This window comes from Trachurus trachurus (assembly GCF_905171665.1).
Source record: "Trachurus trachurus genome assembly, chromosome: 20".
Taxonomy (NCBI): domain Eukaryota; kingdom Metazoa; phylum Chordata; class Actinopteri; order Carangiformes; family Carangidae; genus Trachurus; species Trachurus trachurus.
Genome location: NC_139911.1, coordinates 25357798 through 25375922, shown reverse-complemented (window position 1 = coordinate 25375922; position 18125 = coordinate 25357798). Strand labels below are relative to the sequence as shown.

Here is an 18125-nt window from a genome sequence, read left to right as displayed (position 1 = left end):
GGGTAGCGGGCAGCAGTGCATGTTAAATTGGGGGTCGCAACTCAAAAAGGTTGAGAACCACTGCTATAGAGTGTTGATGGTTTCTTAGCAACCAGTGAGTTTTCAGTGTTTTTGTTGTGTGGAGAGTAAACAGACTCGACTCATCTCCGTCTACGTCTGATCATTATTTACATCTCCACAACTGGTGACGCAACATGTCTGTCGGCGAAGGAAGCAGACTCTTTGAACTGTCTGAACTGGAGAAAGCAGACCGCCTGCTGTCTCTCAACGGCCTCGGGGACGGCAAACCGTTGGAGCTGATGGAGAGAATGCTGGCGGTGTTGGGCTCAGCTGATCCCTCATTCCTTTTTACGCACATATTTCGGCAGCTCCCCGCGCCTGTGCACACTGCCCTGGCTGAGGAAGCGGACAGGATTTTCCTCACTAACCGGCTGCAGTTTGTCCATAACACTGTTGCCTAACCAAAGAGCTTCAACTCCGCCGCCACTTCTGGAGGATGCTGCTGGCACGGCGGCCATGGTGACTGCCCGCCGCCAGCGTGATGATGGACTGTGTTACTATTAGGGCTTTGACATTTGCCCAAAAAATCATATTCGAACTTCGTTTGTTTATTAATATTAATATTCGAATATATTCTAATATTTATTGATAATATTTTGACCCCCCCGAAGTGACCGGATTGTCCGGCGGGGGGGGGGGTGAGTTTCGCTTTCATGCATGCGCGCGTGTGTGCGTGCCAAAAAGAAACAGCGCTATGCGGAGATGAATGGACGGATGACATGCGGCGGTGGTGTAGCCTATTTGCGACAATTAAGAAAAGAAAAATAACCGGCCCGCCACTCCTAAATGAATGTAGAGGAAACACCTATAGGCTATTTCAACTTCTCCCTCCGTGGTATCTATGTCTGGTCGCACCATGGATGTCAGTGTTTCCCCGCTGCTGTATATGCATGCGCGCTGTGGTGTGTATGTGTGTGAGAGGATGCGGAGATGAAGGCGAGCGTCCGACGGGGGGGGGGGGGGGGGTGGCGGCGAATATCGCTACATTTTTATTTTTTTAAGACGTTAGTTTAGGCGGCAGCTCTTTGTTGTTAAGGCGGCCGCCTTAACAGGATGTATTATAATAGATGTATTATAATAGATCCATGAGTCGCACTCGCAGCCCTTTGCTCCGCCATTGTTTATCAGTGAAGAAGTGTGAACAGCCATCAGGCGTTAACGACGTGATAACGTCATACTGTAAGTACAGGAGCCCCAGGTGATCAAGGCTAATGAGCTTGCGTTTCACAACTTTAACAGGCTGAAAAAAGTCTTGCATCTGGATTGAAAACTATGTTCTCAGGCAAACACATTTACCAAAAATAATGCTTATTACAGGTTCGAATATTTAGAGCTGCCCTAATATTCGTTCGAATATGGTTATTTTTTTAATATTCGAATTATATTCGAATATCGAAGTTCGTTGTCAAAGCCCTAGTTACTATCATGCCAGGTTTGGAGCCAAGGCCAAGCAATGACACCTCAAAGCAGAAGTAAGCTGAATGTTTGTGTTACTATAAGTCTTCAATAGTTGTATCTTCCGACAGCAATCACTTCTATAGAGTGTTTGGTCTGAAACACGGGTCTGTCAGTCACTCTGCTCTGCTGTAAACCGAGGAGAAAACTTTCCTTGTATCCTACAACCTTTATCCAATGAGGAGAGAGAACGGCATAAAGGGGCGGTCCTCTCTGTGTGTGCAGCCAAGGGATGCGCGTGAATGTGGTGACGTAGGGACGAGGGCGGGGACTGCTAACTCAATCTGCTGACAGGAAGTTAGACAAAACCACCAGATCACTTACTTCTGCTTTAATGTAATTATCTATATTTTGGTAACAGATTCTTTTAAATGCATGCAAATGTGTTACACTTTACTTAACACCAACAATGAAACATTATGGTGAGGTATGTTGCATTATAGATGCATCCATACAGTATAAACTTCAATTTACTTAAAGCATACATTGATAACTTATGATCCTTCATGGAATATTATAGCATCCTATGAGTCTTTATAACAGTTGGTTGTTAGGTGTGTGTATAGAGGGGTTTAAGTAGTCATAATGTATTATAAGCCCCATCAGTCAGCCTGTAGTTTATAACCAGTCAAGAGCACTCATAAGATGGATTTATAAGTCATTATAAGCTAGATTTATAGTTATTCATAAGTTGATATAGTGCTTTTTGAGTGTTTATGAATGTAGTCATAGTGCATTATGCGCTCATAATGCACTATAGAGGTGGTCTTCATAGAAATTGTTACCAACATTTCTCCACAATTTCTTTGCTCCTCACTTTTAATGTTGGGTTTTATTAAAAAAAAAAAAAGGTTATTCTTTTTATTATTATTGGTTGATGGTCTGTGGGCCGGTCCAATTGACTGGCGGGCCGCTTGTTGAATAGCCCTGCTGTACACTATGAGTTCAGTGGTGTGTAATAAGGATTCAAGTCATGTACCATAGATATTTGATTGTTTTTTGAGTGTTTGATGTAGTTGAAAAAATTGCCCCCATAGGTTAGCGTAGAGCGTAGTGTTAGTGTAGAGTTCTGAGAGTATGAGGCATGCTCTCAGAAAATGTGTGTAAATAATCGAGGAAAACTGTAATGTGATTGGCTAATTAAATATGGCTGGATGATCAATAACAAATTAAACATTTATTAATGCTAATGTGGCTAAAGGAGCCACGGTAACCTTAAGATCATGTGTAAGATCATTCTTACAAAAAAAAAATTCAGTGTCCCAGTTAAAGGCGCTCATAGAGTATATGCACTGTAATCCTCCATTTGTACTTCTGTGCGCTTGTTTCTGTGTCAGGTGTGATCTGAGTTTCTCTGCAGCCTCATCATCAAGATGATGCCCTGCACACTGCATTTGCGCAAACAACTGAACAAAAACGATCTTGAAGCAGCCTTCCTGTTCCAGAAGGAAATTAGTAGATAGATTTGGTGTGCTCCATGGAAACACCACTGCTGGTCTTTGCTAAATGAAACATCATCAATACGTCCTTTTATGGGCTTCCTTTTTCATGTCGAGGGAGGGGGGCATGAGATGGAGGGACAAGAGAGAGAAAGAGACAGAAAGAGAGAGAAAGAGAGCAGGTGGAGAGAGAAGGGAAGAGATGCAGATGTGAATAAACGGAATACTTTGGTCTGAGTGGGTGTCTGCTACTCAGACCTGAAATCAGCTTGTCACCATGGGTTACCACCTGTTATTATTATGGTTTGTCAGATGTGAGCAAGAGGGAACACACTGTAAAAGATGATGAGCTCAGACTGAGCTTTTTAAACGGATGTGATTAACTGTGGACTGATCCCAACAGCTCACTCTACTACAAATAATAACCTGAAATTGAATCAATAATTAAAAAAACTAGAGGATAACAGGAATGTTGAGCATCACCAACAAGTTCCAGCCTCTCAACTATTTTCTCTCATGAAATAATAAAGTGAATGTTAGTTTTGTAGTGCTGGGTTTGTAAAGCTATTTTTGCCTATGATGAAGTCTTTTTCACCCTTGTAACAAAGGAGATATAGAGACCCACTATGACCCACACGTGTGACAAATCAGGCAAAAATCTTGGCCACATGCTGAGCACCTAGTGAAAACAGCTGTCTGTATGAATGAAGTGTTTACGAGCATCAGCTTAGTTTAAACATGATTCAGATCCAGATCCAGACGTTGAGCTCAGTTCACTAATCTCCTCACTGCATCACTTTTTGCAGCATGAAGCTATTTCCAGATGCTAATGGAGGGGTTGTCCAACCACACTGTTGACCAGCCAAACATGAAGAAGTGGTGAGTGACTTGTTGCCAAGGCGACCAGAGTCTGACAACTCTTAAGTTCTCCTCAGCTGAAGTAGCAAAGAGAGACAACTTCTTTACCCTTTTCCCTTCTGTCTCTTACATCAAGAAGCTTGGGAAGGTGATTTTAGCATAGCTTTCTGTCCGTATTTCTCACCCTTTCGCTCTATTCAACATTCTTTCATCCCGTCATTATTAATTCCTACTCCAATTCTTCTCTTTATTCCTTCTACCTGGGCACCACCATCTCCCAGGAGCTTAAATGGAGCAGAACACACTCCCTCACCAAGAAGCCTCAGCAGAGGATATACTACTTCCTGCTGCAGCTGAAGAAGTTTCACCTCCCTGTAAAGATGCTGGTGAACTTCTACACTGCCACCATCGAATCCATCCTCACATCCTCCATGTCAGTCTGCTGTGCTGCAGCTCCGGCCAGAGACAAGGCCAAACTGCAGCGTGTCATTCACTCTGCCCAGAGGACCAGGTGATGGGCTGCAGCCTCCCATCTCTTCAAGAGCTGTACATCTCCAGGACCCGGAGACCAGAGCCAGAATGGCTGCTGACCCCTCTCACCCTGGACACAAACTCGTTACCAGTCCCTCCCCTCTGGCAAAAGGGTCCGATCCATCCGGACCAGGACCTCACGCCACAAGAACAGTTTCTTCCCCTCTGCAGTCCGCCTAATGAACAATGGCCCAGCTCCCCCTAAGTAACCCTAACCCAGTCACTCTGCACTACAACATTTTACTACTACTACCCGGTCTACTCAGCTGATCTGCCGGGGTCGAGCTCCGTCCTCATCCCAGGGGGATCCCGCATGCTTTTAGAGGTTTATCGCTGGCTGGTTAAATTCTTTTTAGGAGATTAATGTTGGTCTCATTGATGAAATGTAACAACTGTGGCAGTCCCATTAGTTTGTTTGAATGAAAAGTGAGCAGGGCTGCCTCTGGGCTAGGTACTGAAATCACCACATTTACGTAAATAAATAAATGTTTTACAATGAACCGATCAGTCTACAATCAATTTTATTTTGTTAAGTCAACATGGTTACTGTACATGGCAAATATTATTATTATGTTGAAGTAATTTTTTACGATCTTTTAAAGTTAATCCACTCGTATAGCTTACATTGACAAACTGTCACTGAACTCCGCCATTCTGCCTCAACAGTGCACACGCATCCCAATTACGTCATCATTGTTTACAAACTGGAAAGGGGTCTATATACATATCTTTTGCACTACAATATTTTAATTAATTCTATTTTCTTTTCTTTTCTTATTTTATTCTATTTTTGGTACTTTTATGTTTGCACCTGACACCAAGACAAGTTCCTCGTGCTCTAAACTGACCTTTACTGCTCTTGGCAATAAAACAGTTCTGATTCTGATACCTGACTTTTTACTTCCTTTGTCCTCTCCTCCCTATTTCCCCTGTATCCCTTTTTACTTTGAAGAGCTCCACTGTTTTTTTTCTCTTCTTTTCTTCAATTCCCTCTTTCTGTCTCTCTCTTCAAATTCATCCCTATCTTTCTCTCCTTTCACTGCTGTGTCTTTCTTACCATTCCTTCATTTTCTTGTTCTACTTGTAGTTTTACCTCCTCCCTTCCTCTCTCTCCGTCTGACTCTCAACTTCCCTCCCACTTGGCCAGAGTCACTCTAAAAATAAAAGCCTCTCAGATGCTGATTGATTCAAGGCTCTCAGGACTCCTGTGGTGGGCGACAGAGAGCGCAAAGTAGAGGGAGGATGGCAACAAAGGCTTGTAAGGAAAGAAAGCAGGGTGTATAAGAGGAGGAGGCTGTAGAGGAAAAGCCACCTTGTTCATGTTGTGTTTTTTTTTACCTGATGATGGATTGACAGAGAGAGAAGGTTAGACAAAAAAACATATAGAAATGGACAAGCAGAGGGATTGACAGACCCCAAAGAATGGCCAGAGAGACAGAATTTGTAATGACACAAATGAGAACGTTCAATATCAAATTCAAAGGAAACACCAATGAAGACATTTTCTTTTCCATATCCTCTCCATTTGTTTCATGTGAATTCAGCCTATGTGAGACAGATACATTCAGGTTTAAATGTCAAAATGATGATGCAAGTAAGACTGAAACTTACTCAACAGCAGCCTCTGTGGTTCAATAACCACTCAAAAAAATCATAATGGCAGGATAATAGTAAGTGACATCTGTTGTATCCTTTGTTCATTATTATTAATTCCTAACCCTAGCATTAAAAAAAACAGTTAAACGCATTTAATTTATACTGTGTGATGTTGCACCTTTAGACCACAAGGCGGCAAAGTTCAAAGTTCTAAACTGTGTTCTTGACCAATGGGTGCCGTGCGCCCCGTCCGGCTCCCACTGCCTCGTACCCTCCATCCAATCCCCTCGTCTCGCCTGCTCCTCCTCGACCCCCCTCGTCCCCACCCCCTTCCGCTTAGAAACTACAAGTAGTTGTAACCGCTCTGAGCTGCTCAGCCACAGACACATGAACCCACCAATTCAGCGCCTGCTGCCCCCCACCCCCGGTCGGTCTGCCGCTGAAAGCCCCACTAGGATTCAGAGAAGAACAGTACAGAAACACAGAATGTGTTGCTGCCCGTATTACTGGTACCGGTGCCGCATCAAGTCTCCCTGATCCTCAGCCGCAGCCGCAGCCGCACCCTGCACACCGCGGCCCTGCTGAGCTACTGGTCTTCCTCCTCTCCCTGACACAGCAGCTTCCAGCCGCCGCTGCAGCCTGACCGGTCTCTCTGCACTGCGGCGCCGCGGAGCTCCAGGCCCCGGTCTTTCTGCTCCTCTCCCCCAGACACAGCACCATGTGGCCGGTCACCCAGCGCCAGGAGTCTCCCTGTAGCATGAGGCTGTGCTAACGGCTGCTAATGGCGGTGCTGCTTGTACCAGCGGTCGCCGTGGTCCCATTGCCGGGGACGGCGACGACGGCAACTGGCACCGCCTCATCACCGGCAGCTGGTGCACAGCGGCGGCATCGGGACTGGCGCCGCCGCTATTAGTAGGCTAGCACCGAGCACAGCCTCATGCTACAGGGAGACTCCTCGCGCTGGGTGACCCAGGACAGGGTCCTGTGTCTGGGGGAGAGGAGCAGGAAGAGTCGGGGCTGGAGCTCCGCGGTGCAGGGAGACCTGGTCAGGCTGCTGCAGCAGCGGTGCTGAGTTTATGTTGAACAGGTAATCTTTGGCTTAATTGTGGAAGTTGTGACTGTGAATATGTCATTTTACACCGCATTCAAAGCCTGTTTGGTTTCTGCAGGCAGCAGCTTGTTGCTTGCTCCGCTCTGCTCTGTGGGGGGGGGGGGGGGGGGGCGTGTCGCGAGGAGGCTCCGAGGGGCGGGCCATACGAGCTCGGAGGGGAGGGGCGGGGGTGTGTGGGGGGGTGCTTTTTTCAAAATGTTCTCATCCTTTTTCAAATCGCAGACCATAGCTTTAATGGGACAATTTAATTCTGTGGCATTCCTTCTTTTTTTTTGCTCTTTTAATTGCAAGTGATTTGAGGACAGATCTGTGAGGAAAAATATCACACATGGACAACTGTTTCAGGTGTTCTATTAATATAAAAAGTGTGTTATTATGAAAAAAGTGTGTTACTTTGCTGTCCGATTTACGTGGCTCTCTTCGGCTGTTCCGCACTCCTCCCACATGCCGCTCCGTGCTCCGCTCCGCTTTCCCTCTACATGGCATTTATAACTGTGTTTACTAACTACATATTAGTGAATATTCATGTGTTATAAATTATGAATTCAATATTTATTCATGCTTACCTAATGCTTAATAGTGTGTACTCATTATAAAGCGTTACCACGAAGTCCTGTGATGTCCTGCTTTTTTTCTTTTTTAAGAGGCTGCTGCTAATTTCCCACAACATAAGATGTTAAATTGTCTTGGTTAATACAGTATATAGGCTTCTGTATTATCAATTGGCTTTATTATCAAAGCCAGAAGCACTGACAACAACAGACAGAGAACAGTGGAAAGATATTAAAACTAGCATGACAAATGTAGATAAAGAGAGAGAAAGAGGTGGAAAAGTCAGAAGTGGAAGATATGAAGAACAGGTGTGGGAGGAATGAAAAAAAATGAGATTGAGGGAATGAGTGAAAAGAAGAAACAGTCAATACAATATGACTTATGGAGGATATACTAAATTTAATTTGAAGTTGTCTTGTGGGGCAGAAGCTTTCACTCCAAGCTCTGTCTCATACAGTATGAGTGATTCTTAAATTGCAGCCACTTTTGACTATTGAAATCTTGAAAAAATTAATTTCTTTAAATCCAGTTTTTTCTATTTCAAACGCTTCCTTAGATGATCTGGAACAAAGAAATTGGCATGGCTTTGATCATCCTTTAAGAAAAGTTAATTTTGACATTTTAAAGCAACTAACTCTATGTGTCTGAACATGAGTAAAATACTGGACCGGTTATAGAATTGTCTAATTCCCCACCAGAATCTCACTCCCCTGGTCAGAGTTACAGGGGGAGGCGGATTTTGTTCAACATCAAGCTCATTCATTCTATTAATTGTTTTTCTCCAAAAACCTGTTTTAATGTTCAGGTCCGTTGAGAACTCTGTCACAGAGCCTACAGCATCCGTTTGCAACTGGATGCTGTAATATCACATTTCGCTCACGTCAGGCATGTGGAGGCTTATATCCGGTGTTCATTAATGTTTCATTACCGCTACCACCATGAAGTATTATCTGAGTGGACAACAATCACACCAGCAAGTAGAGGGGACTGAGGTTAACTGCCCGTCTGTACTTGTTTTCGGTACTTGTGTGTATGTGTGGTAATTAAAGTTATTTTGTCTATTAAAAAAAAATAGTCAAAATTCCGAATTTTTAATAATTATTTCCTTAGCCTTTATTTTATGTTTTAATTATTAGAATAATTAACCATTCAATGAAAAAAAAAATGTAATTGTTCATGAGATAATCTTGTCTGAAAAAATGTAAATGTTCTGTTTTTACTCTGGCTCCTACAGCCATCTGAAGGTTCTGTGTGAAATTCTGTAGGCTAAATAAAAAACAAATGAAACTGAGGCGCACCGCAAACTCTACAACAAGGTGCAGACTTTGATGAGAACCAGAGAATATTAACATATTGACAAGAGGAGACTTTGTCCTCGTTTAAATGTGCTCTCATTACGTAACAAGGACTTTATTGAACAGTACAGCGGTGATGAGAAGCGGTGCTGTTACAATATTTTCCAGTACTGATTCTCATAACAGTCTGTTTCATTTTTAAATGACTGACGGCTGTTTTTCAGGCGGTGATTTAAAACGACGGGCTGGCGGTACCGCTCTTTCGGTATCACTTGCCATTTCAAATGACGGACGAGAGAGAGAGATAAAGAGAGAGAGAGAGAGAGTGTGTGTGTGTGTTCAAGGGGTGGAGGGGCTTGAATATTCACATCAGACAGACACTCCCGTATCCACTCTCGCTGACGCGACACAAAGGTACATTCAGGTACCGAAATGTGGTACCGTTTGCCTTCACGTGAATCGAAACTTGGTACTTTGGTGGGAACTGGGTCGGTACCAATAAAAGTTTGAATTCGATGCCATCCATCCATCCATCCATTTTCATCCGCTGTATCCGAATCCGGGTCGCGGGGGCAGCAGTCGGAGCAGCGGCTCTACTCCGAGCTCCTCCCGGGTGACAGAGCTCCTCACCCTATCTCTAAGGGAGCGCCCCGCCACCCTGCGGAGGAAACTCATTTCGGCCGCTTGTATCCGGGATCCCGTTCTTTCGGTCATGACCCAGAGTTCATGACCATAGATGAGGGTGGGAACGTAGATCGACCGGTAAATCGAGAGCTTTGCCTTTCGGCTCAGCTCTTTCTTCACCACGACGGACCGATACAATGACCGCATTACTGCGGCCGCCGCACCGATCCGCCTGTCAATGTCGCGCTCCGTTCTCCCCTCACTCGTGAACAAGACCCCAAGATACTTAAACTCCTCCACCTGAGGCAGGAACTCTCCCCCGACCTGGAGGGTGCAAGCCACCTTTTTCCGGTCGAGAACCATGGCCTCGGACTTAGAGATGCTGATTCTCATCCCAGCTGCTTCACACTCGGCTGCAAACCGCCCCAGTGCATGCTGAAGGTCCTGGCTCGAGGGAGCCAACAAGACAACATCATCTGCAAAAAGCAGAGATGAAATCAAGTGGCTCCCGAACCGTACCCCCTCCGGCCCTTGGCTGCGCCTAGAAATTCTGTCCATAAAAATAATGAACTGCTGGTCCAGCGTTCCAAGGCCAGGACGAAAACCGCATTGTTCCTCCTGAATCCCAGGTTCGACTATTGGCCGAATTCTCCTCTCCAGTACCCTGGAATAGACTTTCCTTGGGAGGCTGAGGAGTGTGATCCCCCGATAGTTGGAACACACCCTCCGGTCCCCCTTTTTGAAGAGCGGGACCACCACCCCGGTCTGCCAGTCCAGAGCAGGGGTTAATTTGAGCCGGATCCTGCCGGAACAAGATCTGGCACCTCTTAATTTTGGCCTCCCTGTGGTCCGGTACTTATTTGGGCAGATCCAGTAACTCTCATTAAAAAAAACGTTTTAAAAATGTAACAAATCCCAATAATTCCATGTTGTTTATTAAGATTTAACGTCATTTGAAAGAGTCGGAGATCTGTTGAAATTGACGCACTGATCAGGCCGTATAGTTTCGTTTTTACCGTGCGCACTGCTGCACTCGCCATTCTCTCTCTCTCTCCCCCCTCTCTGCCTGTGTGTGTGTGTGTGTGTTTGTGTGTGTGCGTGCGTGCGTGCGTGCTTGTGTGCCAATAACGGCGAAAGAGCGTTATGCGGAGATGAATGAACGGAACGATATTGCCGAAAAATCTATTTGTGGCGGACGTGATTTATTTGAAACGAATAAATGAATGTAGGGGAAACACTGTCCGGAGCAACAGGTGGGGACCCTGGCATCAGCCCGCTTACAGCAGGGAGATTCAGAAGAAGAGGAGAGCGCAGTGGGCGGACAGCGACAGGTCAGGGATGAGATGCACACGGATGGTTTACCAGAATTTCCTCGAGGCCAACCAGTAGTCTTCCTCCATGGCCTCCCCGAACTTTTCAGATGACACGACTACAAAGTCGATCATTGACCTCCGGCCTAGGGTGTCCTGGTGCCACGTGCACTGGTGGACACCCTTATGCCTGAACATGGTGTTCGTTATGGACAAACTGTGGCTAGCACAGAAGTCCAATAACGAAACACCGCTCGGGTTCAGATCGGGGAGGCCGTTCCTCCCAATCACACCTCTCCAGGTAACACTGTCACTACCCACGTGAGCATTGAAGTCCCCCAGCAGAACGATGGAGTCGATGGAATTCGGTGCCCATCCCTATATATATATATATACACACACACACACACACACACACACACACACACACACACACACACACACACACACACACACACACACACACACACACACACACACACACACACACACACACACACACACACACTGACAACCCTGTCATCTCATTTGGACCAAATGTATAATTGGTCAGACTTTCCTCAGAACCATATGAGAATGGAATAATGATGAGTTTCTATCCCTGGTGGATTTCTTCCGCCGAGGGTGCTGAGCGCTGTGAGCACCGAACTCCATAGGATATGAATGGAAAGTAGACGCCCAGAGCGCTAAAAGTGCGTCCGGTGGGCACGGCCCCTTAGTGTGGCATCAGATTATCAATACCATTTTAACTTAAACAAAGAAAAGTGTAAAATTCCCAGAAAGGTAATTTGTTGCTTCAATCCATCGGATTCTGCGTTTGCGGCCATCCAGCTCTCTGTTCACACTCTCCATGGTGGAAACGACTACAATGCCCAGCTGCTTTTGACATGTGGCCGGCTCCAGGCCTTTGTGGTGAGTTTCTAGGAGCCTGGTAATGGTAAGTCTTTAAGGAATGCAATATGCTGCTAAGTAAATTAATCAGATCTCAATAACCTTTTCCTTCACCTATACTGTACTTGTGTGCAGCATATCCATCTCAATCATTTTGCAGATTCCTTGGGTAATTTTCTTTGCCTGTTGTAATTGCAGCTGCTCCATGGTAAGACTGAGGTGGTGCAGGTTAAGAGGAGCATTCATTAACGTAAACCAGGGTCGGATGTATCTTGATCAAGAGGTACATCATTGAGGTTGTTGTGTTGCACTTGTGCTGCCACATAGCAAAATTCATTGCACTGCTTCAAGACAAACTCTACACATCACACCTTCCCCAGACCAGTGCCAACATGTACGCATTTTGCGTACTTGTCACGCATTTTGATCTCCTAGTACGCTTGTACGATTCTATGTTCTAAAGTACACATATTGGCCGCGTTTCCCAGATTTGTTAAGAAGCTCTTAGCGCTAAGATCTTCTTTGGAGCGCTCTTAAGAGCGCTGTGAAAGAAGAACGTGTTTCCCAGAGTCGCTCTTAGCCTAAGAAGATCTTTCACTAAGAAGGAAATGTAAGATCGAGCGGACCCACTCTTACGAGTCTTCTTAGCGACCAACGCTCACGTTTTCAAGGCAAATCAATATCACACTAAGCAAGATATTAAACAGTGCACATCGTATGTTTAAAACATTCAATTATGTGCCGAAATAAAAAATAAAGAGATAAAAAAAATAAAATAAGAACAATAATAAACTAAATATGAGGAATAACATGTGCTCTGCACATCAGGCACACAAATAAAATTAATCATCATCATTCATCATAACTTTTTACGCACACATCCACGTCCCATATCTGCATGAACATCAAAAACAACCGTTCTTAAATCAACCCCTAGTGTCGCTGTTTCATCGTGTTTTTACACAGTGGGCAGCTTCTTGGTGTGGTGGGGGCATCGCAAGCAAGGGTCAGTGTCACGGAGTGTGGCAGCCGTGACACTGATCCTCCTGTGCCATGTTATACTGGCACCAAAAACGCATTAACACTCCACTGCCTAAATATATATGTAGCCTATATACATATGTAGCCTTGCATTGATCATTTAAAGGGATAGTTCAACATTTTGGCAAATTGGCCCATTGCCATAATCGCTATAGTCATAGCAGTAGGTTCGTTACCTTTATTTGTCGGTGTAAGCTATTTTTAGAACGGAGGAGCGGAGCGGCAGGCTGTTCAGAGCTACACTATGGAGGCTAATGGAATTTCTTGGTTTCCCTCATCAAACTCATCAAATACAAAATCCCAAAACTCCAAAACGCTTTCGTGGACAAGTTGTGAGCTGCACAATCACCACGCTATGAGATAATAATAGAACGTTACGAGACAGAGTTGTTTTAGAGGTAAATTCATGCAAAACCGCTGATGCGCGTTGCGTTCAGGGACAGTTTTTCAGCAAGCAGACTCTGTATTTACCTCGAAAACGGCTCCGTTTCGTAACGTTCCATTATTATCTCATAGCGTGGTGATTGTGCAGGTCACAACTTGTCCACGAAAGCGTTTTGGAGTTTTGGGATTTTGTATTTGATGAGTTTTATGAGGGAAACCAAGAAATTCCATTAGCCTCCATAGTGTAGCTCTGAACAGCCTGCCGCTCCGCTCCTCCGTTCTAAAAATAGCTTGCACCGACAAATAAAGGTAACGAACCTACTGCTATGACTATAGCGATTATGGCAATGGGCCAATTTGCCAAAATGTTGAACTATCCCTTTAATGATGATGAGAAAAGAAAAACGTGTTGATCACCAAAATAATATTTTAGTGGGTGGATTCGAACCCAGACCACGGCAATGCTTCCACTTTCTTTTCCAGAGTTGTCTGGCTGTAAACCAGCCAGCCCCTGCGCACGTTTTTATTTTTTATTTTCACACACATCAATCACATGGTCACGCAGCCGCCTCGGCCGCATCTTTACGCGGCTGTGCCGTGCCATCTACGGCCAGTCCGTCACTGCCCGTGACCAACGCAGCAACAACAGCGGAGAAGTTTCTAATCAGGCCCGCCGACACCTGTGTTAACCCCATGTTTGGAAATCCCGTCTTCGGTTTATTCATCGCCCGTCGGTGCAGCTGCGCTGGTCACTGTGAGTGATCTATGTGTGTATTAGGTGGCGTGTGATATAATAATCGATTTGCCTGGCATCGATTGATTCAGTTTCAGTGCTGTGGTGGTGGACAGCTCCCGTTAAGAGCTTCTTAAGAAGCTTCTTTGGTGTGATCTTAAGAAGGCAGTTAAGAACGCATCTGGGAAACACCCGTATCTTAGCGCTCCTTCTTAGCCGAACCCTTCTTAAGAGCCTTCTTAAGTCCTTAAGAAAGATCGAATCTGGGAAACGCGGCCATTGTTTGTAGTTGACACCAGCCTTGTTGTCACTGAAGATCATGCTCCAGTGCCACACAGATCTGCGCGTAAGCGGTGTGCTTTCGGCCAATCAGAACGCTTCATTTTCACTCAGCCACCCGCCCTCCTGCGGGCTTTAGGCTGGGGTGAAACGGCAGAGCCGCGCGACGCCGACATTTAACCATAGAAATGACGGCGCTTTGCGTGTCACCATGTCAGCGGACTGCTTGGTGTGTGTGTGGCTGCATTATCACGGCTGACTTCCAAGCAGCTGTTGTTGTTGATGTTTAGCGCTACCTGGAGCAACAACAACAACAACAACAGTCGCTGCAGCTTCTACTGAGAGTGGGTCAGACGTAACGCACCTGAGACAGACACGCGGACCGACCGCGCAGATGTCGCAGACATCGTTTAACTTTTCACACTAATGAAAAAAAAACTACCGTTGTGTTGTGTGACGGCAGATACAGAACCAGGTTTAAAGTTAGAGAGGGAGAAGGAGCCAGGTGAGCCGGGGGAGGGGGGGAGGGAGGGAGAAGGAGTGAGGTGAGCCGGGGGAGGGGGGGAGGGAGGGAGAAGGAGCCAGGTGAGCCGGGGGAGGGGGGGAGGGAGGGAGAAGGAGTGAGGTGAGCCGGGGGAGGGGGGGAGGGAGGGAGAAGGAGCCAGGTGAGCCGGGGGAGGGGGGGAGGGAGGGAGAAGGAGTGAGGTGAGCCGGGGGAGGGGGGGAGGGAGGGAGAAGGAGCCAGGTGAGCCGGGGGAGGGGGGGAGGGAGGGAGAAGGAGCCAGGTGAGCCGGGGGAGGGGGGGAGGGAGGGAGAAGGAGCCAGGTGAGTGAGTGAGGTGGGGGCAGACAGGCAGGTGAGGGGGGGATCAGGGGAGAGAGGCTGGTGAATGAGAAAGGCAGATAAGCTACAGTATTTTATTTTTGACCAAATGTTCTTGTTGTTGACTTATGGATAATGAAATAATGATTGTACTGTGCTATTATAATACAGTGGAATGTTGATATCATGACATGTTTACAGTACTGCAATAAATGTCATGGGCTTGTTATTAAGGCAGCCTAATGTCATATTATGATATTATGACATCCCTAGCAAAGCACAAAGAGTAGAGAAGTAGTTGAATGATATAGTTAATCTACAGTAAAATTGAACGTGGGTGAAGAAATAGAGCATTTTCTAAAAATGTGTTTTTTATTATTCTGGGGGGTTGGCAGGTCTGCTTCCCTTCCCCATCCCTTGTCAATACCATCTTTATGTACCATTAGGCCTATTTCAATATTAGCATTAATGGAATGTTGACTAAAAAGTTGATTTCACATTAAAGGGATTGTTCACCCAAAATTCAAATTTCATGTCGACTAAGGGCTGGGAGAAGTTTCAGAGTCCTCCGTGCCTTCTCTGAGTTACAGCGGGGCTCCGTGCAGCACTGCATGTCCATATGACGGTTGTGAATGGAGCTCACTTTTCTTCGTCCAAAAAAACACACCAAAAAACATCCAATTCAGCAAATCGCGCAAGATTTGGATGGAAGGCACGGAGGACTCTGAAACTTCTCCCAGCCCTTAGTCGACATGAGGGTGAGTAGATAATGAGTGAAATTTGAATTTTGGGTGAACTATCCCTTTAAAGCATCAGAATTAATGAGTAGATAGATAGATAGATAGATAGATAGATAGATAGATAGATAGATAGATAGATAGATAGATAGATAGATAGATAGATAGATAGATAGATAGTCTTGTTTTTCCTTAGCTGTACCACTGAGACACATCATTGCATCAGATGAAAAAATACATTCTTTACTTAAAGGTATAGTATGTAGGAATTCCCTCCATCTAGCGGTGCGGTTGCATATCTGAACGTATTCTTGATGTTGCATTCAGGTGAAATGGGGCAGACGTCAGACAGACAACAGACGCTGCATGTAACAGGATAAACAAGCGTCTATGTAAACAAGTGGTCCACCAGCAGGAGGCAAAACAATACAGGCGTGACAATATGTTGTCATGGTGATGTGGTATTGTTTTACCGTCTTTCTCTGGTGGAGTAAAATGACATCCGGTTGGTTTGCCGACGGCCGTCTGCCTGACTGCACCTGAATGCAACACCAGTGCCTCCGTCCTTCCTCACACTACACAGTGGTGACAGTTTTAACAGGCCGACCCCACAGCTCCGCTCAGTTTCTATGGTTACCTACGGTCACGCTGCCACTCAACGTAAAAAATGGCGATGCAACATGGCCGCCTCGGTTCGGTGCGTCGCCCACTTATGTATTTGTAACGACTTGTAACAACTCATTCTAAGGTACCAGAAAGCTTTCATTTGGATGCAGCTGGGATTCCACTTCAGTGAAATATGTATTTATGAAAGACATATTTGATTTTTGCTAATAAAAAGCAAAATACGTTACATACTAGGGCTTTAAACATTTCTGAAACAAGTTGATGTTTCATTTAGAATGCTGGTCTATTTGGATTATTTCAAGAAAACAAGATTATACAGTAGTCAAAAACACTAGATTTTGCAGTGACAGTGTGTTTGGATAATTATTAAACATTGCTTTTAACAGGTTTCACAAATGAACAACTCACCACTTGTAGCAGGGCTAGGTATCCCGCCCCCACATTGTCAAAGTTGACCTTGACCTTTGTCCAGTAAAAGGCTGAGGTGTCATTGAGTGCCTCGCACTCTGACTTGTTGTTGATGAAGGAGGCATCGTAGATGTGGCCTGTGCGGTTGATGCAGCGGCCAAACTTCCCAGCAAACAGATTCACGCCCATGATGCTGAAGATGAGCCAGAAGATGAGACAGACCAGCAGCACATTCATGATGGAGGGAATTGCCCCAATCAGAGCGTTTACCACCACCTGGACCAATGGACACACACAGGTTCACTTTCAAACCCACAGTTCTTTCCTACATGTTGTGATTTTAATCTCTCAGGAAAACATCAAGTTCATGGCCTGTGAGGTTCAATATTCAGGAAAAGACTGAATAGTCACTAGTCTACATGTGTATAATTATGTGTATACTTACACGCACACATATGCACGCACACACATACAGACATATATACATTTGTGTATAATTACTGAAAAGAAAAAAATGTTAATACAGTTTGAACACCTATAGTTACTATCAAAATTTATAATCATGTGTATATGTCTTTGCCCAAATTGTATTTTTAAAACAAACATGCTTTTTGATACTGTAGCTGTTCCACATCATTTAATACAATATTATTAAGTGTTATTATAATAATAATAATTATTATTATTATAGCAAACGATAGACACGCCCTGTGTATCTGCGCTTGATTGCTCTTCTTCAACAACTCAGATGTCTGTCACAGTAAATTGAAATTTAATTGCAAGAACTGAATATTAATGGTGAGAAGGAAAGTGAACATATAGAGAGATTTGATTTTTCACTGAGGATCAAATATAGTTTTAGAGAAACTTAAGTAAATTTCATAATTTTTAAGTTTAAGTTTATTGGAATTCAGTTCCAAACTAATAAATTAAATTTCAAATTATACTATTCAGATTCAGATTTTCAATGCAATGATTCAAATTAAACTGCTGGTGTGTGTTGGTGTGTGTGTGTGTAACTGTAATCACATGAAGCTACCTGTATGTGTTGGTGTGTGTGTGTGTGTGTGTGTGTGTGTGTGTGTGTGTGTGTGTGTGTGTGTGTGTGTGTGTGTGTGTATGTGTTGGTGTGTGTGTGTGTGTGTGTGTGTGTGTGTGTGTGTGTGTGTGTGTTGGTGTGTGTGTGTGTGTGTGTGTGTGTGTGTGTGTGTGTGTGTGTGTGTGTGTGTGTGTGTGTGTGTGTGTGTGTGTGTGTGTGTATGTGTTGGTGTGTGTGTGTGTGTGTGTGTGTGTGTGTGTGTGTGTGTGTGTGTGTGTGTGTGTGTGTGTGTGTGTGTGTGTGTGTGTGTGTGTGTTGGTGTGTGGCTCCAGG

General features: G+C 44.8%; 1 protein-coding gene across 1 annotated transcript in view; it reads right to left on the bottom strand.

The window, feature by feature from the left end:
• The window catches only part of LOC311003567 (sodium channel protein type 3 subunit alpha-like), a gene marked incomplete at both ends in the record, with an annotated part of 242843 nt that overhangs the window by 17438 nt on the left and 207280 nt on the right, over nt 1-18125 (bottom strand). Inside the window, one exon of the mRNA XM_083995335.1 lies at nt 16754-17029. Within this exon, the coding sequence (XP_083851461.1) occupies nt 16754-17029 (276 nt within the window). The remainder of the gene's footprint in view (nt 1-16753; nt 17030-18125) is intronic.